Source organism: Simochromis diagramma, unplaced genomic scaffold (genome assembly GCF_900408965.1).
Source record: "Simochromis diagramma unplaced genomic scaffold, fSimDia1.1 OVJJ01000150.1, whole genome shotgun sequence".
NCBI classification, from domain to species: Eukaryota; Metazoa; Chordata; class Actinopteri; order Cichliformes; family Cichlidae; genus Simochromis; species Simochromis diagramma.
The window spans coordinates 541,782-564,537 of record NW_024387083.1 but is presented as its reverse complement, the minus strand read 5'-3'; the positions used below and the strand labels follow the sequence as shown (position 1 = coordinate 564,537).

Genomic DNA, 22,756 nt, shown 5'->3' with positions numbered 1-22,756 from the left:
TTTCCATCATGTACAAGGTCACTAAATCTTGTACAGACGAGTGTCAAAGGCACAGCTGTAAAGAAAGCAACCGGTACTGAATACACTTATATGAATAAGCCAAACCCCCTAGCATTAAAATGTTATACCCACATAACCTGTATTAACTTATGAAACTTTCTTTAGATATCCAATTTAAATCATCGTATATTTAATAATGATAATTATACTTAAACATATGATATGTATGGGGCTGGGGGGGGGGGGGGGGGTATTCTGATTACATGTAATTGGGATAATCAACCTGTATAACCTGTGAGGAGACATGTTATCCAATTATAGCTACATTGTCACAGATTGCTTCATTATATGATGATTAATTCTTAGAACTGTGACATTTATTACATCTTTCTTTATGACAACCAGCGCTTTTAACTCATGAACAGTGCATCTAAACTACAGTAGTGTGCAAAAGTCTTGAACCACCCATTCACTCGCTGAGCCGCTCGTTTATTTAATTTTTGCTTGGACAATGGGAAACAGGTGCAGTGACTTATTGGATCTTGCACACATAAATGAAAACCCTGTATATAAGGAAAAATCTCTACAATTCTAGCAGACTTTGAAAGTTAATATTTGGTATGACCACAAGCTTTTCTGTAACACAGTCTGATCTCTCTTCCTTAAGAAGTCTTCAGGAATAGTTCTCCAGGCTTCTTCAAGGACATTCAAAGCACTTCTTTGGATGTTGGCTGCCTTTTGTTCTGTCCTCTGTCAAGATGACCCCACACTGCTTCAGTAATGTTGAGGCCAGTCCATCAGTGACGGTGCTCCATTGTGTGTTTTTATTTTGCTATCCAGGTATGCTTTCACTGCACTGGCTGTGTGTTTGGGATCATTGTCATGCTGGAAAATGAAGCAGTGGCCAATCAGACAATTTCCAGATGGTACTCTATGGTGGATCAAAATCTGATGGTACTTTTCCATGTTTGTAATTCCTTCAGTTCTGACAAGATCCCCATCGTTGCTGGCCTAAATGCAGAGCCAAAGCATAACAGAGCCTCCACCATGGCTGTAGACAGTGTTGTCCCTCTCTACTGAACTCCTCAGTATAGATCAATGACAATTTGAACCAAAAATATCAAATTTGGATTAATCACTCCATCAGAATTGTTAATGCTGATTTTCAATCCAGTTCTTGTGTGATTTTGCATACCTCAGCCTTTTCCTCCTGTTTCTAAACACTGTCTTTTTAACTGAGACCATTTATGATAAGGGTTCAGTGAACAGTAGACGGATTAGTTGAAGGCCCAGATGCACCTCTCACATCTTGTTTCAAGTCTGCAGGATTTTTCCTGTATTTCTTATAGATATGAATTTCAGATACTGTTCAGCTACTTTTCTTTAGCCTGCCACTTCTTTTTCTTCCAGATTGAGATTTTACAGATCCCGGAATGAATCTGAGAACTGAACCATAAGCCGACTACATCACTGCAGCCTGACAGAAGCAAAACAGGCACGTTTTGACATTATCTACAGAAATTTGAGCCAGTATTTCCACTAAAGGCATTTCCCTTGAAACGTCAAAACTAAGTACATCAAAGCATACAGAAGGTCTACAGCTCAGATATGTGGACAAGATAATGCCATTACGGCAAGCAAATGGATAATTAAAGCTCAGCTGGAACTTAGCTTTATAACAATGGCACATGCAGAGAATAGATGGTTGCACTGTGCTCTCACCGCTCGCTCTGAATACAATCCATTCTCAAGTGTCACCTTTATCTAGAAGCACGAGACTCATTAGAAAGTTCCTATTGCCTACTGACTATTTTATAACATTTCTTAGAGTCAGTGGTTCCCAGAACAGAGCAGCCAATTCTGAGAGGACAAATGTACTGTGTACATTTGGTTACTATTGCTTGAAATATGTAAGCTAATATTTATTTGTTTGCATTGAGGATTGTACATTAAAAATAAATCGCTCTTAATTTGAAGGTTCTGTTAGTAAAAGTAATTGGCTTTAATCTTGCAAAACCGTGAATAACAATTGGTTTTGAAAATCGAAAATATTTGGCACCTCATAGGTGAAGGTTTACTGAAAACATGGCACAGTCCCAGGCTACATTAGCATCCACGTGGTTCACACATCAGCATCTAGTGATCTGCCCCAAGGTAGCAATAATTTGCAGTTTCCTTGATGACCACATGGAGTCAGAGTCATACAACAAACATTCAGCTGTTCTCAAATGCTCAAGAGCTGGCCTTGCATTTCAGCAGTGGACTGAAAAAGATATATATATATATATATATATATATATATATATATATATATATATATATATATATATATATATATATATATATATATATATATAGATATATAGATATATATATAAATCAGTGTCCATCTATCCCTTTGAAGTGCATGCTTCTAAAGTTATGCTCTAGTACAATTTCACAGTCTTTGATCCTTCTCCGTCCCAAGTGTCTTACAATATCACAATTAGTGTCCCACGGACATTAACTGTTATATCAGTACAGTGGGGCTGCTTTGATAATGTATGGCTGAGAACATATTTCTGAGGACAGAGAGAAATGAGATCTTGATTGCTCCTAGGTGTGGTGACCCTCTCACAATCTCAGTGAAACTCCTTCAGATCAAAGAGTATGATGCAGCCCAGTTGAAATGCAGCAGCAATTCTCTGAATCTGTGACCTTAACAGTCTGGTCTGATGATGCAAAGAAGAATTCCCCTGAAAGGGACATGCTCAGTACTCCCTTTGTCCACCAACATTAAGGTGATTTCCCCCCATCGAACCAGTGATTTTCAGCACAAGCAGTGTAAAAGCACACACTCTAAATTTGCTCGTTCTCGCGCAAACAAAGAGATACGTCTGCACTCACCTGTTTCTGATCCTTTTGCTTGTTCACCAAAATGAGAGGTAGTTTAAGGCACTGAACGGATCCACAGCACTGTCAGTGGTGAGCAGTGGTAAGCAGTGGACAGCAGGGAGCGCTCTCTCCTAACATCCCTCGGCGCTCTAGCACGACTCGCTCTCACACTGAGGCCTGCTGCCACACTCTCCCCGTCTCCTAGCAACCTCCGAACCCTGCCTCCAATCACTACGGATACCGAGAGGGAAGGAGGGAGGGTGGGATAGTGAGGAAGAGGGGGGAGAGGAAGAAGAGGTGGTGAGTCTGGCCTGGCATCAGCATCCAAGCTAGCAAAACTGAAAGTGTGCAGAGCTTGAGGTAGCAAGTTGAAGCAATGGTTTTCTAGAGTGGGTGGGGTAGGGTGTGTGTGTGTGTGTGTCAGTAGGGGGGAGATGAGCAAGGAAAGGTAAATCATGAAGCCGAGGTTCTCAGGGACAGATTGAGATCATAATTCAAATCAGCCATATTACAGATTGTGAAGTGGAGGAGAGTGATTGCCTCAATTAAGCCAGTTTGTCTTGAGGGTCCTCTTTGCTTAGTCTGCACACCTCACAGTCCCTCCTCTTTCAGCATCTCCTCCCGACTCCTCTTCTTCTACTCTCACCCACCTTCTCCTGTAGCCCATTAAATTTGATGGTGCCATCATCATCTGTGTTCTGTCCTTGTGAGTCGCGGCTGGCCCCTGTGCTTTATGACTCCGCTCTTCTTCCTTGGGGGGTCCGTGCCCTATCTGTCTGCGTAATCTATGTTTCTCGGTGACCGCGCGCGTGTGCACCGAGATAAAAAAATGTGCACATACATGGATAACATGCAGTCCCGCATGACATCACGCACATGTCGCGTGTACACGTGCAGCTGTCCGCACCGCCACGTCACGTAGCATCATTCTGCGGATATGTCATCCACGCACGCAGGCCCACACACAGTACTCGTCACTCACAGTAACAAAACACAAGCTTTCACACGCTCCTTGTGCGAGGCTACAGTGACCTTAGACACTGCCCTCCCCCTTCCCAACCCCTGTGGCAGCTGTCATGTGGGGATGTGGCACACAGATAAACGCATGACAGAGTTTAGTCAGGAAGACGGAGCCATGATCCGTGTCAGGTTGATGCACAACAGGAGTCACCCGGGTGAAGGCTGACAGGTTGTGTGCGGCTTGCAGCAAATGCAAACAAATACGATGCTTGAAGAGAAGGTGCAACATTTTGCCTGCAGGAAATGGAGAATACACAGAGAAAATTATGAATGTTATATTAAAGAAATACAGATGAGTGGGGGTGTTGAGAGGGGGTGTTGTGGCACTGCAGATAAACGTTGCTAATACAGTTCAACCTATACGATTATTATGGTTGCTGTATTATTTACTGTACCTACCCTGTAATTCATTCTCAACAGGACAGCATTGGGTCAGCAATAATATATATGGAGAAATAATTCCCATGAAGACATGAGAATAATGATCATAATCTTTGAACTATTAGTAATATTATTAACGTTGTCTGACTACAGCAACTGTTTTTTCTATTTATGATAGCTTAGTTGAGTTATGTGGATCAAATATGTGGACACATGGATTCACAAAGCATTCAGAGAGCACAGAGAACAGGTTTACTTTATGGATATGCAGAGCTAAAGAACAATATCAAGAAAACTTAACTTACATATAGCTTTTTCAAACCATACCTGTACATATACCAGTCAGCCTCTGTTGTAGTGTGATGCATTATGAGATATGATAATATACAATATAGCTCATCTTTGATATGCAAACTAATGTGATGTGATATAATAGGAGATTTTAAAATATACCATATACTGGCCCTTAATAAACATGAAGCAGTACCTTTGACTAAAATGCAACTGAAATATACCAAATTAAAGGTTTATTTATTCAAATAATTATTTATTAGGGGAAATATGCTTGCTATTGAATGTATACTAATCAAGTAAAGTTCATTGTTTTTTACATTGTACCGAAGTAACAAAATTACATTGAAAATTACATGTAATCAAATTACTTAAAGTCAACATTTCAGTCATAGACAGTTTTTTGAGTGTACATGATATCTTTGTATACAGTACACACAGTGGGATATGATGTGATACAAAATATGATGCAACATACAATATGGTGCAATACGACACAATATAGTATGATACAGTGTGTTAAAATACAATACAATACAATACCATGCAATATGGCATGAGATGAAACAATGTAATGCGAATTGATACAATGTAAGCCAAAACAATGCAACGCCATGAAGCATGAGATGAGCCAAACAAACTGAAACAATGTGATGCAAGGATACAAAACTACAACTGTTACCCTCATTAGTAATTATTAAACTCTTCCTCATTCTCTTGCTTATTACTCCCAGCCAGTCATGGTAGATGGTTGCCTCTCCATGCTATAGGTTTCTTCCTGTTTAAAGGGAGTTTTTCCTTCCCACTGTTGCCAACTGCTTGCTCACAGGGTGTCATGTAGTTTTCAGGAATCTTTCTAATATTGTAATATAAAGTGCCCCGAGGCAACTTCAGGTTGTTGTCGATTGGTGCTATATAGATAAAATGTAACCAAATCAAATCAAAAAATTCAACAGAACCACTGAATTAAAAGTGTATCCTGTACTTCCCAGCATTGCCACAACATCAGAAAAACAGCCCATCCTCTGGAGAAATCCAGGAAGATATACTGTGTGCCTGAAAAACTCCACGCTACAGAGGAGATAAAGGCGAAAAAGAGAGAACATGTGTATGTATCTGTACGCGTGTATCGTGTCTGCATATGCGTGTGAGACATTGATGAAGAGTGAAAACGCTGGCTGCTGTTGCCGAGGCAACCATCTCTCTCCCCTCTCTTCTTTAACCCTTTCTCCACAGCACTTCCTTTTCACCTTCTGTCTTTGTATCATAGTGATCTCTCACTTGTTGATGTTCTATCACCCCATCTGTCCCTCTCTGTGTCTCCAGGCATCTCTCTGCTCTCCAGCTCTCTCTCTCTCTACTCGCAGGTCTACTTCTCCCTGTAATGTAAAATCCTGAACCGTGAGCTACTCTGTATCCTCTTCATCTTGATTATTCATCCTCGTCATGTTGGCCCACCTGTCATGTCTGCACACATGTGCTTTGATGACTGTGAGTCATTTCGTGCCGTATCAGGAACTAAATATTTCAAGTCAGGTTTCAGTGATCACTTGAAAACTTCAACACGCAGTGCAAGAAAGTCACTGCTGGCACGTGGGAAGGTGACTGTCTAGCCTGAAACAGTAAAAAGTGCAGATCTTGAAGTATGTGAATTAGTGTACACATTAAATGTCAGTGATATGGCAAAATATTAGAAGTACGCCACCTTGTTGTGAGTACCACGTTACTTAGACTGTGATATTACATGTAAGTCTTACAGTGAAGGGACTACTAAGAAAACACCTGACATTCAAATATGTTATGACAGGAATGGTTTGGGATTACATTTATTTGGCCCTTCTTTTTGCCTCATTTATGTCCTCAGTAAACACTTGTGTTAAGGTCTTCTTTAACACTTTGTATATGTAATCAATTTAAGACTCTATCAAAGTCAAAAGGGAGGCTAAAGCACTGCAGGCTTAAGGCCTCTGCTATCTGGACTGACATGTCACAATGTCACAAATATGTCACAATTGGATCTTCCCTTTTTCGTCTTCATTAATTTAAATGGTGAAACGAAAAAACAATTAAAAAAAACAAGACGATCACTAAATTTCTGATCTCAAGGTTTCAGAATGAGTCCCTTCAAACCAATGGGCAACATCACACTGGCTAGGATTGTACCATTTTCCACCTTTAGGACCTTTTAGTTATCTGCCAACCAATCCCAGCCAGTGAACAGACCTGATCTATGGATCTGACATGTTCAAACTTTTTGAACATGTTAAATAATCTGAGCCTGGCTAGATTTCCTGCTTCTGTTTTTAAAATTTTCTATCATTCCTTTATCTTGACTGTATTTTGATCTAATTTTGAATTGCAAGAACTTCAGGCCAAATCAAATCAAACTGACATTTGCAAGTAAAATAAAAACTCGCTCCTCTATTTGCTTTGATGGACGTCTGCCAAATGGAAAGCTGGACATTTAGAAGTCATAAAAAAACCGTGCCAGCGACCACACTGACTGCTGCTGACTTCCAGTATTTACTATTCAGGTCTGCAAATCACAGGATCATGAAATATGCCGTCATTCATTAAGCCACAGACTTTGCCACATCGTCTTGCTCCGCTGCCCGCACCGTGAATGCTGGTGTGTGCGCTGTCCACCTGCGGCGTGAAATTAGCACCTGATGTTCTTCCAAAAGGATCTCGATGCATGGTAACACAAGCGATTGCAGCGGTTCACAGTGTGCAGTGTGTGTGTCTGTGTAACAGGCACGTGTCAAACACAATGCATCTGCCTTCCATTAGATCAAAAGCAGGAATTAGGTTGAGTTAAACAATTCAGCTGTCTGTCTTACATTTACTGCCCAGTGAGGCCAAAAATGCATTATTGGCATGTCATTATTGGCTGTGAATAGCCTCCTGCACTCACTTTTTGACATAATACAGTATATCCTGTTGCTAGGTAACTGTTAATTGTTAATATGCAGGCACTTCATGAGAAGTAGAAATCGAAGGGACAGGCAGCGATAGAGGAAAGTAAGAGAGAAAGCCGAGCAACATTATGCAAGAAAATTACTCCTCTAAGGACGCGCGGTTAAAGGATGAAGTGACTTGCATCACTCAGATGGAGGCTTGCTTTATTGGACTACAGTGCTGCAGCACCTATACTATTTTAATCTGCCCCCTTTTACCTCTATTTTCCCGCCATCCAGCTCGCCCATTCATTCTCCATAATCCAGTGAACTCTCATCCATAACTCACTGGCCCCTCTTTCTTTTATTACCACGATGGCCCCTCCACCTCTCTCACCATCCTAATAATTCAGGCTGACGCACAATATAAGGGGGTCTCGGAGAGACAGTGAGTAAGAGTGGGATAAAGAGAGTATAGGGTGATGGATTAGGTGATAGGCAGATAAATAGGAAGGAGCGACAGAGCGCAGCAATGTTGAGAGGCAGGCAGAGAGCAAGGTTTTGGCTCTGAGTGGCTCTTGAGTTGTGAAAGCTTCAACGAGGCAAAAATACAAAACGGTGACATATTTCATATTTAAGGTGCGCTACCTCACATGACTTTTACTCGTGAATCTTACTAATATATTTCTCTTTTTTCCCCTTCCCCTTCACACCTTACTCCCATCATCAATAATTAAATAAGTCTTGCTTGCCAGTGTGACTGAAAAATTAATGGGAGCTAGAATTGGTGGTTGGGTGGGTGGAGGTTCGAGGGATGATGGATGGGGAGGTGGGTGTCATCATAGCCAGGGCGGGTGACAGGAGGCCTGCTGTGTGGAGGAATATGCAAAAGGCTCACAGACAGAGAAGAGAGGAGGCATTTCAGGTTGATGCCAGAGTAGTTAGTTGCAGACTCGCAGCCACATGCATTGCAGTTGAAGCACCATCACCACTAGCGTGTTTGAAGCACCTGACTGCGTTTGCCAAGGTTGCTCTTGTCAGCAGGTTTGCTTTTGTCTTTGGCAGATTCCTGTTTTCATCCTTACTACTTTGGAAGGTAGTAGAATTGATGGTCTCGAGTCTTACATGCATCTCACTTTTCCTTCATGACTTACACTCTCTCCCCCCACCCACAACTTTTCTTCTGTAAACCGTTCATTCCACCACCTTCTTTCTAAGTGTACTTTTTTGGTTATGGTTGCTATGCCGCTTTGGTCAAAGCTAAAATTTCTTAAAAACTATGACAAACCTTTTCTTTAAACCAACATCCATCCCCAGAGAACCAATCACAGTGACTTTTCCTTGAAGTCGACTTTTGTCGTGTCCAAATTCATGGGCTGCATCTTCCTGAGGACCCGGCCTTTGCGGTCTACGTGGGCCGGGTCCTCAGAAGGTCGGGTAGGCCGTAAAATTGGACAGTCTAGCCTTCAGATATGCGTCACCACAATCTCGGTGGAGTTTAATAAACTCGGCCGTCTGCTCCTTGCTATCTAAAATATAACAGGACACTGGTGTAAATTCTCGACCATCTCACACTTCTGTCTATTCAGCTGTGTGAAAACCAAGGAGGAACCCACCCGGGGGATTAATAAAGTTTTATTTTATCTAATCTAATAACTTTAATCTCAGCCAAACAAATTTACTCACGAAATAAATAAAACACTGAAAAAAGCCAAACAATAACATTTTTAGGTTGTGTAAGTGACTTATATATTACGTTTAACCTGAGTAGCGAAAGACCTGAAAATGATGTGCCGGGAGTTGTGCCGTTCTTGGTGGCTCTAGTGACCCTCGAGCTCCCGGCTAGCTATCGAGCTGGTGGGTAACAGGCGTCTCCGAAAACTTCGGAGCACTTTTGCAAATATGTGATATCTTGATAAACCGAGCAGATATTTGAAGCTTAGACACCCACATACTCGCCTGAAAATATGTTAAAAGTTTATTTTGTGACCCAGAAAGAGTAATAAGAGTAATATTAAAAACTCTGTGAATTCTGGGATATGGTGGGCCACGAAGGATACACCTGACCCATCCTTCAAATTCGGGGAAAAGGAGGACTCATTTGTTGGCTGCATTCAGAGGAGTCTATGAATTTGGACAGCCTTCGTCGCGTTGCTGTGATGTAATCAGCCTACAAATGCGTCCTCAGGAGGATGCAGCCCATGAATTTGGACACCCCCTTTGATTAAACTGAGCCACTGTTTCTAAGTTCCCATATTATGTAATGTAATGGTTTAGTTTATTTTAAAATAGTGCAAATCATGTTTAAATCCCATTCAATTGCTTTTTTAATTCATCTAATTTTTTTACTACCCCCCCACCAAAAAAATAAAATAAAATAAAATTAGATGAATAAAAAAGAAAACAAACAAAAAACAAAGCAAAGCAAAACAAATGTATACTTCTGATGTTAGGTTAAAATAAATAAGCTAAGATAGTGACGGAAAGTGCTTTCTATATAGTAGCATTATCATTATGGCCTATGTGGAAATCACGCTTTGCCTCTAAATTGATATGTATGCAGAAGTTGCAGTACCACCAGGGGGAGGCAGAGAGTCACTACTAACTAAAGAAGGTATGACGTACAGGCTCCTTCTATCCCAGGTAAGATTAAGCTAGATGACTGATAAGTATTTATGTGTAAATGTGTTAGTAATGCGTCTTTAAACGTTTGTTACCTTGTAAATAAAGCAGCAGCTCACTCAAAATTCTGCATGTGTGTCTTTTACATTCTTTGCTGTGATACTGGGTTGCATTATGTCAGAATTCCCACACTGTGTCTTTTGTCCTATCTCCCTCCTTTCACGCACCAACTGGTCGCAGCAGATGGCCCCGCCCCTCTCTGAGCCTGGTTCTGCTGGAGGTTTCTTCCTGTTAAAAGGGAGTTTTTCCTTCCCACTGTCACCAAGTGGTTGCTCATAGGGGGACATCGGCTTTTGGGTTTTTTTTCTGTTTTTGAAAAGTGAAACCAGATGTACTTAAAACTGACATTTTTTTTATAATTGCCATGGGTCAAGCGCTATCGCTGGGAAAAGTCTTTGGTTGCTATAGGAATCCATGGGAAAACAGCCTTCACCCCAAAAACAGTAACAAACATTTTCTGATGTTTGGAGTCACACTGAGTAGTAAGTCTGTTTTATAAGGTCATTCTACGAGTCATAAACGAAGAGTAACCAAGAAATGCTTATTGGGCCCTGCTCCGATTGGTGCATGGATACACTGCCCTGACGTGACTGGTCCCAGCTGGAGGACCCGCCCATTAAAAGGATGATGGAGTGCCATGGCAGGAGAGGTTCTCCCGTTTCTCCTCACGACCCAGCAGTGCGGCTTGAAAGTTGTGGAAGTGGAGTGGGTAGGCGTGAGCTGCCGTTTCTTTTGATCACCCATTTTTTCCTATTTTGAATTAGTTAAGGAGGTCAGACTGTCTTTATTTTTGACTTTGTTTTGGTAAGGTCAGGAGTGCGGGATTTGTGTTGACACTCCCGTTTGTGTTGTTCCTCTTTTTCACTTTATAAATAAATGGCATTTAAAGAACGAAAAAAAGAAAAAAGAAAAAAAGAAAAAAAAGAAATGCTTATTGACTAACTACTTCTCATGTGTAATGCTACCGTTGCCATGTCCATCTTTTATATACAGTCTATGGACAGAACATAGAGTAGATATCGACAGAAGTTCATTTTGAAAAGAATCGTTAAAAACGAGAAAGAAGTCTGACCAGAAAGGCCACACACAGGTTAACTCGACATGATATAGACCTGATGTTGAAAATGTGAGCAGTCGGGAGTTAGTGTGCACTGGAGAGGGAAAGCGTGTGCTGTAAGTCTCAGTACTGTACCTTGTGAAGCAATCTTTGAGTCACTGCTACTGACAAACAACCCTATCAAACCTCTGCAGATATATATATTGCACTCATTCTGTACTATGGAGCAGTAAAAATCCTAATGCATCTTTAAGTCACTCTGGATAAGACGCGCTTGATAAAATGCCAGAATGGGAAGTTTACAGCCCAGCTCGTAACAAGAGTGAAAAACAAAAACTTTTTTCTTTTGGATTGACGTCGATTTTGAAACAAAAAGGTAAAAAAAAAAAACCAGTGTAGTGACGAGAACAGTTAATGGCTAAATGAATTCAAATTTGACTAACCTTGTAGTTGCATGCAAATCCTCTACAAGACATGAATCCTGCATCAAATGGAGTTTATATATCTCCAGACATCAGTAGCCTAGCTAAATGCAACTTTTTTTCTGCTTTGATTTCCTCCGGGAGGTTTTGTCTGTATCCGGCTTTACAGAATGTCCTGTTTATTATTCATACATTTAAATAAATTTGCACAAGGGACCTGCTCAGTACAAGCACAATATAACACTTCTGGAGACTGCTGAAAGATAAATGCCCTTCTCAATGTCAGTTTGATGGCAACTGTTGAGACAGGGGAGCGTTTTGTTCATTTACTTTCATCATCCAGATTTTGCAACCTGTCCTGCTATTTTGACCCGAAGGAACACTCTAATTTTCCTACTATCCTATATATACTATTACAGTGGTGGATACTCATATTAAACATAAAGTTAAAAAATAATACAGTCGTCCTACTTTACAAAGAACCTGCATTAACAACAAGCTCAGGCTTGAGACTGCAGATAATTGTACTTTTCACACAGATATCAGTAAGAATGCATATTTCTAATATTGCCACTGGATCATATTAGTATCTATCTATCTATCTACGGCAATGATTATAAATTACAAGGTGAAAACGAGAGGACTCTATCTAGGCACAGTATTAGATAAATAAGGATATTTTGAACAAGTAATTATGTAAAACTGGGTGCACATATTAAAATATGGAGCCATAAATGAGCATAACAGGCACCTTTTATGTCTTCTAAAAGACACTGTGGGTACATTGTGTTAAAACACTTCATTAGAGGTGAATTAATGAGCGCCAGTGTAGTTTGGACCTCTTATATTTGAGAGCAACAGCTGTGCTTAAGGACAGGGGTCTCTCACTTTGACAAAGTCCTGTGAGGGTCCATCAGAGCAGAGTTAGTGATGGGGTAGAGGAGAGAGCAGCCTGAGAGAGCAGCCTGAGAGAACCCCGAGGGGGCTGGACGGGATCAGACGAGGCTGTGCGGCCTGCCAGCAGCAGTGTGGGTTGTAGAGAGGGCAGACCCAGACCCAGGCACTCCACCATACCGTCACCATATGGCCCTGGTTTCTCATGCAGCCCTCTCCATCGCTCTTCCCCTCTCCCAGGAATTCCTGTCATTTCTGCCAGATATGAGAGATAGAGAGCCAACTTGTGTGTGACAGAGAGATGATGCATTTGCAAGCACCATGACGAATGTGTCTATGAACGAGAGCGGGAAGAGAAGAAATACCCACATGAAGGGTTTTAAATTAGGCTGGTATGCTCAAACAAGGGGGGGGGGGGATAAAGGAAACGTATAGAACTAAACCGACTGCTTCCAGCCCAGTGGAAAGACCAACTGTGTGAAAGCCTGGGGACATGAAAGCCATACGCAAGAGATGCTTCTCTTGCATAAAACTAAAGTAATGAGTGTAAAGTAAAAACTCAAATTACTTCTTCGTAGCAGCATAAAAAAGGGTTCGTCTCAAATAAACAATCTGTTACTGGGTGAAACTAAGCACCTGTCAGCTGTTAAGGGGCTCTAATTCATATTTAGTAAAGCACCTACAGTATATGCTGAGTGCCATCTCACATCCCTGGTGGTGAGGCACATTGAAGAGGAGATGCCAGCCCTTCAGCTCTGAAACCATGGTGGCTGGCATTCAGCCAAAGCTGGTAATCTTGTGGTTAGTGATGTAGTGGAGGGCACGCTGCAAATATCAACTTGCTATGCAAAGGTAAAGTTATCACACTCAAAGGTACAATAGGCTAAACACCCTGTGGACTATAACCAACATGAGCAAGCTAATTATGGTAATGTACTCTAATGAGTTAGGTAACGCTGTAACAGATTCATCTTCAGTGACGGTATTCTTAGTAAGTCGGTTTTGAATGCAGCCTTATCCAAGCTTGCATAGAAACATATTGAGTTGAAGGGGGTCCAGAAGTGTGTTCATGTATGGTTCAGTGCCACAGACTGTATATAAAAGATGGACATAGCTTGGAAAGTGAAATCAACATTCAAGTGCTGTAACTCTTTACCGTTTGGAAGCCTAATAGGAGTAACTCTTGAAGCTCTTTTCTAAACTCCACAGTTTCTATGACATTTCAGGCCAGCTTATAGAACAAAATGATTGGCTGTGACATCAGAAGTGAGCAAGGGTGATCCCTGTCTATGCAGCTACTATTGAAAATGGTCTCATGGTCGTCAAACCACATTTTTATTGATATATACCAGGTGTGGGCAACTCCAGGCCTCGAGGGCCAGTGTCCTGCAGGTTTTAGATCTCACCCTGGGTCAACAAACCTGAATCAAATGATTAGTTCATTACCAGGCCTCTGGAGAACTTCAAGACATGTTGAGGAGGTATTTTAGCCATTTGAATCAGCTGTGTTGGATCAAGGACGCATCTAAAACCTGCAGGACACCGGCCCTCGAGTTGCCCATCCCTGATATATACTGAGGTGTTGTTAAGGGTACAAAGAAGAGACTGTGGGAAAAGAGCCTCGTGGTTCACTGTTCTGACCTCAGTAAACACCTTCTTGGTGACTTTATGATTATGGTCCCCATTAGTGTCCATAAAGACCATAAAACAGGGTTTGCTGCACCTAATGATTGCCAAGTCACTAGCATGTAGGCACACTCTATCCCTCCTTAGTCAAGCCCTCTCTTTATCAGATGCTTAAATACCAAGATGGTACTGGGCAAAAGCTCAGAATGAGACTTCCCAATGATGTCATAGTGGTCATGTCCATCATTTATCTACAGGCTATCACCAATTCTTTGAAATTCAGATAAACACCAAAAAGCTTAAGAAGAGACCACATACGCGTGAAACTTATAGTTTTTTATTATTAATACTCAACACTTCATTTTGTTCATCATGTACAAAGAGAAAGAATAGTCTTATGTCAGCACTTATAATTGTAGATATCAGTATGATCCTTATTAGAAGTACCTTAATGATGTTTTTTTGCAACTTTGTCATGATGTGGTTAATTTTGTTATTGAGATTACTTTGTTTCCATAAAAAAAAAAGAAAATGAAGGTAAATATTTTCCCCAGTATTCAGTATATACACAACCTGTACAATTATTTGTTTTTGTGTGGTTTTTCTGTTTGTACGGTGTAAAAATTTTGGCATTGTTTCAAAGTAAAGGGCCACAAAAAGAGAAAAGAATGGCCAAGAATAATATTATGTATACAATTGATATTATTTCTATGTTACATTTTTTTTGTCACCCACAGTTAATTCAATCAGGCTATGTTTGTGATTTCATAAACCTGTTAACCTTGTGAAATACATTTGGTAGCAACCCCTTATGTCATCGGCAATTTTCACCCAGTTAGCGCGACCGATTCTCAATCTGTGAAGGATGACGGTGGAAAATAGCAATATTAAAAACAAAACAAACTGTACACAGTTTCGTAGAAAGTTTTGTGTGCGTCAGTAAAAAGCGAGATCTGTAACACACATTAAGAGAGGCTTAAAATATTTTCTGTCATGAATAAGAATGAACAAATCACACGGACCTTCAGAATAAATCAGCTATATAACATCACAGTATAGTTCCTTCTGTCTGCACCGGGTGAAATCACACTTATTTATTACAAAATTAGCAGTTCAGAGTCAATTATGAAAGCTGGAAATATGAGAAACTTCTCAAATACCCTTTATCCAAAACATACACATAGAAAAAAAGAAGGGGAAAAAAAAGCATTTTCAACAAGTCAGATTAACCATTACATCGCTCCCTGCAGACGACTGTCAGGCTGGTATTTGGTCCCATGTGTCATTAATACTGACAAAAAAAAACCCCACACACACGTCATCTGGGGTGATATTTACATCCTCCACTCTCAGGATGTTCCAGCCTGCTAATTTGCTCCCCCAAAAAAGACAAGACAAGAAAAGGAAAAAAAGGGGGAAAGTGCCAGTGTTTTTCCCTACGTGAACTATCTGAACAAATGTGTGCAGAGAGAAGGGAAGCTGGGAACAATTTGGCCTTAAGGGAAATAAAGGCTTCCAAATGAGCCCTGCTTACTCTGCAGCACTGCCCGATCTGAAGCTGGAGGTGCTAAAGGTCTGATGATAGCATGCTCACCGCAGCGTCAGGTACACCTCCCAACCAGTGGTAGCAAACTAGTTACCCTCCAAATCCTGACAAAATGAAATGAAATAAAATAAAATGTGGCATACAGTAAGAAGATTTTCTGATTGGTCATGCTGTTTATTGCAAATGAGGAGAATAAGAAAAAAAATCTGCAAACCTAACAGAGTCTATGTGCACACCGATACTTTTTTCACTTTTCTATCAAGCCCTCTAGAGATAAAAAAAAAAAAAAAGGGGGGGGGGCAAAACAGAAGAGAGATGAATTTCTCCTCTCGGGGCTGATGAGAAGATTATAGAGACTTATTGGCATCAGTACCATACAGAATAAGAGCGAGGGAATCGCTTCTGACTGTGTGAAAACAAGAAAAAAGAAAAAAAAAAACCTGCATATGTACACAACAGATTACAAACGATACTTCCTTTCTCAAACAGACAAATACAAGGTGGCGCACAAAACAAATCAGGATCCGAAGCATATGAGTTGTTTCCAGCTGTCAAGTAACACAGTTGAGTAACAAGCGAGCGAAAACGGTGCAACGGCAGTTTATTCACCCATAGCAAAGAGAAAAGAACAAAGAAACCGCTGCACAGAGACATGACGGAAGAGATGTTTCACCTTTTAATAAGGGGTTGTACAAATGCATTTCAGCTTCACATAACTGAGATGAAACTGCACTCGTTCACGGTTTTCTCCACAAGATTGTGCCTAAATCCTCAGCAATATCACAATATCAACACTGGGGCAAGTCCAGTGTGCATTTGTGTGTGTGTGTGTGTGTGTGTGTGCATGTGTGTATCTTCCTTATTTACCACAGTGATGTCTATCCCAAACAGAGATATAACAGGATAGGCCGGACTGACAATGGCTCTAAATTCTGTGTGCAATCACCGTTAGAGCCCACATCGAAAAAGAAACGGGCAACAAAAACAAAACAAACAAAAAAAATCCACAAATGTTTTTTAGGGTTTTTTTTTTAAGTTTTTTTTTTTTTTAACAAGGATCGCTGCTTAAAAATGAAGGATCACAATATACTGCCTCTATATGCAAATATCATCTCTGTATACATGTAATATTGTATTACATAAATGTGTAGATAATTGAACTGCGCTCGAAAAGCATGAAGAATAGCTTACCTTAAAAAGAGAGAATCTAACACAATCCAAGGGAAACTTAGCGAAGACTCCTAAAACTAAACTTTTCCCCCTTGTTTTTTTTTTCTGTTTTTTCTTTTTTTTTTTTTCAAATCACCAAACGTCTACACCTACAGTAAAATTATCCTCTGACACTTTGAGTGAAAATAAGAGAAAAAAAAGGGGAAAAAAAGCATAATTCTTAACATAATCAGTATACTGATTGGTAAACTATTATAATTAAGTAAACATGAGATCCAAAGAAAAAAAGAGCTTCAATTATATCACTTATGATTAGTAATATCTGTGTCTTAACTATATTTTGCATATTTTTGTTTGTGTGATTTTTTTTCAGTTTTTACGAGTTTTTATGTTTGTTTTCTTTATTTCTTAAATTGCTGTAAAACATATTGAAAGTTACATCCTGTCTGTCTGTTTACTGTACAAAGTGAAAAGATTTTTAAATATATTATTATTTACAAGGTAAAGATTTAACATACTAATGCTGACGCTGATTGATACCCACTGCAAAGTCTCCTTCTTCTTATTTCCTTGTCGAATCCCCCCCCCCCCAACTCCCCGTTGGCCGTTCTCCTTCCTATACCAGCTTGCTTTTAATGGTTGACCTGAACTTTCAAAATGTGTGCATATAAAAATTCCAGAGATCCCAATCTGTTTATTAGGAGGGTGTGTGTGGGGGGCAGATGAGTCGGATTTAAGGCTAGCTCGATAAGTCTCGCTTTGACAGTGTGATCTGTGGAGCGAGGGATGAGGAAGAGGAGGAGGACAAGTTTTTGAATTTATGAATAGTTGTCAGCAGAGTTAGTGTTTAAAAAAAGAACAGCTGTTATCACTCGATCCTGATTCGCTTCCCTCCACGCGTGTGCGCGTGCATATCCTCCCCAGTCCGTTCCACTGGTGCCTTAAGATATAGTGGTCGACAATGATAAAGATCACACTCCTCGGACCGGCGCTCCCCGCGCAATCTCCAGCAGCCCTTGAACTTTTTGACACCAACTAATCGAAGATCAGACCTTTAAAGAACTACCAGGGCTCCCTCTGTTCTGTACAGTAATGCGATGAGTCATCATCAGACAGCTCAGGGTGGGGGCGAGGGCAATGGGATGATAAGGCATGTCTACTGAGTGCCTGAACCTACACTGAGTAAAAAGTCCTGTCCAAGAAATTAGGCCTCTTCAGCTAAAAAGACTATGTACATCAGTCAAAGTAAAAAGCAATCAGCCAGTCTCTCAAATAGACATCCTCCTCTCTGCTCAAACTTCCATCAGCATTGTTGTCGCGGGACGACAACACTCCTCCTACACATTTCTCTTTTCTTTTTGCAGCGTTTCGCCTACGTAAACGACAGCGCAAATATTAATCACACGTGATGTCCAAACAAAAGCTTACTGTGCGAGCCCCTCGGCCCGCTTAGCGAAAAGTAACGCCTTCGACAGGATACCGGTGAAGAGGCCGAGAAAAAGTTAAGTGCCTGATGACTGTCATTGTGTAACCTGAATAAAAACAAGTGTTCTAAAGGCTGCCAATGTTGTGAACTGAGACTCATCGGTCTATCCGTGACAATGGGACATCCTGAATACAGGTGGCTCATAAAACGCTGCCCACACTTGACATATGAAATACACTGTTTTACAAAGTTATAAAAGATCTTAAACGGTATCTTGTATCTAAACCACCAGCAGCAGCAGCAGCAGCAGTGCCTCAAAGCCCGCTGTAAATCTTTGATTTTGTTTTACTGCAGTTTTGGCTCATAAATGTGACCCCAAGAACGCCGAGTGGCCTTTATGAAGCCTGCCGGTCCGTCCTGGTGGTAGCTGCTGCTGCGCGAGGGCCGCTTGTGAACTTGGAGGACACTTCCACCGGAGACCGTTAAGGCACGTCCTTCCTCCCAAGCATCCTCAGCTCCCGTCGGCACGTCATCGTTCAAAAGAACACAAGTTCAGACGGACAGAAACCGAACGTGTGTGCGCGCGTGTCTGTGCACTTGTGATGCCTTTAAATGTTAAGTGTCGTGTTTCTGCCGACTCCAAATACATCTTCAAGATCTTGTTTTTCTACAAGGAGCAAATAAATGCATGAACATGTAGTAAGAGCATTCTACAGAAAACCAAAAACAAATATTTCTTTTTTCAAATTAAAAAAAAATCAGTTTTTCTGGCTTGTTGGTTGAGCTGAGAACAACTTTCCTGCTGCCACTAGGGGCAGACAGACTGCAACTACAGATGCTAAAAACAGCAGTGAAAGATTTTACGGCGAGAACACAAAACAAGTAAAAACTTAGTGATATTATAAGCAGTGTTATTATAATCAGCACTAAACATCTCTGTTATTCACAACTGTATCAGTATTACTGTTGTTCTTATACCCTGTTATTTTTTTCTATAAGAATATCTTATTATCATTCATTGATTGTATTTCTCACAGCAAACAAGATCAGCTCTTTTGGCGTCGAGGATAAGGAGGAGGAGGAAAAGCATGGGGGGGTGTGGGGCGGAGAGAAAGAGGAGATATTGAGAACTGAAGTGCATTGCGAAAAGAGATGGACAGACAGGGCTGTCTCCGTCCTGACTGAGCGTGAGAAAGACGGGGAAGCAGCAGTCATCGTCCCGTGTCGCCGCTCCAGCAAACGTGACCCTATCTACTTTTTCCGCTGTGACACTGGGGCAGATGGGCAGTTCAATCCCGTCTCTGCTCTCGCTGTCCTTCCTCATGAGCGCTCAGCAGGGAGCCTTTCAGACAGCCATGGAATCGCAGCAGGCTCGACACGTCCCATAGCAGACTATGAAGAGGTGTCGGCCTCGTCGCGACGCCGACTGAGTACACTGACTTCTGCCACACTGGTGGATGGAAAATGGTAGACTTGAGTTAAGGGGAGGATGTTTATTGACCGTGTTTGGACATAAAAGTAGAGTAGCTTTGGCCATTTCTGAGAGAAGGGGGCAATATCCCACACTTCCTCAGGGTGTCCTGATTTGTTTCCCATTATTTCTTGCAAAAATCAAAACTTCTACGCATTATTTTATATTTCAGTCTCCACCTTTCAGTCTTTTCCTCCTTTAATCCCTTACCTCCCCTCCTCCCAATCCTAACATCTCAATATGGGCTAGGGTTAAAGTGTGTCTACAGCGTCTTTAAAGTCATCCCTGATCTCCTAGAACTAGATGCGCCTCTATTGCTCTCCTCACTCCCCCCTCCTTCGCCTCCGCTCCTCCTCCCATATTTGTCTTTCACACGTCAGACTCAATGCTGGAGAGTTTCTCATACACATGGCCATTGCTTCCGTTGAAGGGACGCGGGGGTCCGACCCCCAGCATGGAACCGTGGTGGTTCATTCCACCGAGGCTGAGCTCTTTCGGGAACCGGGGCGTCGCGCTGGACATCACCCCGGCCGCCGTGGCAGATGTTGGCAGATACGAAGTTGCACTCATCTGGCTCCTGAAGTCACTTCGGCTGTTTTTGGCAACTTGTTGCTGCTGCTGTTGCTTTTTCATGTAATATTGTTTGGCGCCGTGCATCAGACACTGGTCATCGCCAAAAGTGGGTATAAAGGGGTTTTGGTTTACCCGGTCGGGGTAAAGTGATTTGGATAAAGAGAACCCTGCCCCGCCCCCTCCTTCCATCAAAGACCTGTCCCTGTCTCTCATGTCTCTTTCCCCTATTGAGCGGCGGTGGACACCATCTCCGCCTCTGAAGAGGCCCGACCGGCTCTCACCTCCGTAAAACAATGGGTCCCTGTCTCTTTCCCTTTCCCTCTCGGAGCCCCCGTGGCGTTCAAACATGTGCGCAAAGGGGCTGCTGCCCTCCATGTAGCGTTCTTTTTCCTTCAAGCTAACACTTCTGGGTGGGGGCAGCATTCCACCCATGCCTGCACCGCTCATGCCCCCACCTCCTCCTAAGCCTCCCATCAAACTGCCCATCCCACCCAATTCGTCTTTCTGCAGGTCGACAAATGCGTCATACGAGTGCTGCCGCCGAAGTGGCTTACCGAAACCGCCGCTCTTCCGCCTCTGCTGTGCCTGAGATTGAGACTGAGGGCCTGCGCCCATGCCACCCCCTCCTCCCCCACCCGCCCCGCCCCCCATCTGTTCCAAAAGGTGGTTGTTGTCCTCGCTGATATCGTAGAGGTTTCCTGTCTTTTTACAGCCTTCACAACGCATGCAGGTTGCGGAGCTGGGACGACTGCCTCCCCCTCCCGAGGACCCACAACTCATGCCGCCACCATAGCCACCTCCATGCAATGACATCTGCTTGCTCCCCAGTCCCCCACTAGCCCGACAGTTCCTGCACTCCCACTCTCCCCCAGCCAATCCAGAACCTCCCCCGCTCTTTGAATCAGACTTCTTGGGTTTGCTCTGAAGAAAGTCATCCACTGGTACCAGGGAGGTGCAAGTACTTACTCCTCCGTCTCTGTTCCCGGGACCCTCAGTCAAGTCCACATGTTCCCACTGAGGGACACCATCTTTGGGCCGAAACTGGTCCAAATAAAAATCTCTAACGCTCTCCTTTTCTCTGAAAAGATAAGAGTTCCCATCATTGTTCCCTCCTCCACCTCCCCCGCTTCCTCCGCCACCCCTCTTGCGTTCAGAGGGCAGCAGCGGTGGGGAACCAGAGCGGTGCCCATGATAGTGGTGGTGACTGATGTGGTAAGGTTTCCTCCTGTAGCCCAGCTCAATCTCGTCTAGCTCCCGTCTGGACTTGGCAGAGGCCGGCCTCTTCTTCAGGCTGTCCCGGTACTGTTTGCGCTTTTTGGCGTTACCCTCCAGGTTTCCGTACGTTACCGTGTGCGTGGAAATGTCTGACACATCTGAGCGTATATTCCCATCATCATCTCCTCTCCCTGGACAATAGCTATGTCCAGGGATGTAAGTGGAACTCGAGGCACCTCCTTTGAAGGAGAATTTCCCATATAGGTCGGGCAGGCCTCCCTTGAAGCTCTGGCCCGAGGGAGGAGTCTGTCCGGACAGCAGGTCAAACTTGCTCATGTTCCTGTGGGTCAGTGCTGAACAGGGCTGAGTGGTAAAAATAGGGGTCACCCCTCCACCCAGGCTGTCACAGTCAAACATGCCGCCCTCCAAAGAACTAGCACTACCCAAACTATGGGGTCTGTTGGGAGGAGGTCCGCTAAGCCCTAAAGTTGAACCATGGTGGTGTAGATAATGGTCCTGATACAAATTGCTGTCCTTAAGATGCAGGTTGCTAAACGTCCTCTCCACCTCACTGATGTAGTCGCTAAACATGTTGTCTTCTGGCATGTAGGGTGGCTTGCAGTCAGAGTGGCCCGCCAAGCTGCGCCGATGTTCGGAGATGTCGTAAACAGAAGATTCACGACGGATGAAGTCCAAAGCGCTGTGTGGTGAGCCGTTCACCCCTGACAGGGACGCCATGTTCTTGGCTGTCCGTAGGAGCCGCATGATGTTCGAATGGGTGTTGTTCATGGTGGCTGATGGCGAGTTCAATGCAGAGCTGCTTTTCTCCTCGATCTGCACCCCATGGATACAGCTGTAAATGCCCTGTGTGGGAGAAAGACAGGTGAGAGGAGGCATTAAAGGGTGCACATTTCAAACATTTGTTATTTGACACTGCAAAATCCTTCTCCTCACATATAAGGTCTTAAATAATCAGGCCTTATCTTATCTTACAGACCTAATAGTATCACCCCAATAGAGCACTTCGCTCTTGTACTGCAGGCTTACTTGTGGTTCCCAGAGTATTTAAAAGTTGAATGGGAGCTTTCAGCTTTAAGGCCTGTCTTCTGTGCAACCAGCTTCCAGTCTGGATTCAGGAGACAGACACTATCTCTACTTTTAAGATTAGACTTAAAACTTTTCTTTTTGATAAAGCATATATTTAGGGCTGG

At 42.5% G+C, this 22,756-nt stretch overlaps 1 protein-coding gene across 4 annotated transcripts in view; it reads right to left on the bottom strand.

Moving 5' to 3' along the window:
* Positions 1-14,609: 14,609 nt before the first annotated feature.
* Positions 14,610-22,756, bottom strand: part of LOC120742428 (glutamate receptor ionotropic, NMDA 2B) — a 140,310-nt gene continuing 132,163 nt past the window's right edge. For 3 of the 4 annotated variants that reach the window (XM_040045718.1, XM_040045720.1, XM_040045721.1), the window contains one exon: positions 20,127-22,409. In XM_040045718.1, coding sequence (XP_039901652.1) covers positions 20,127-22,409 — 2,283 coding nt within the window. Of the gene's footprint in view, positions 22,410-22,756 lie in introns of all 4 variants that reach the window. The other variant, XM_040045719.1, reaches the window with a different exon arrangement.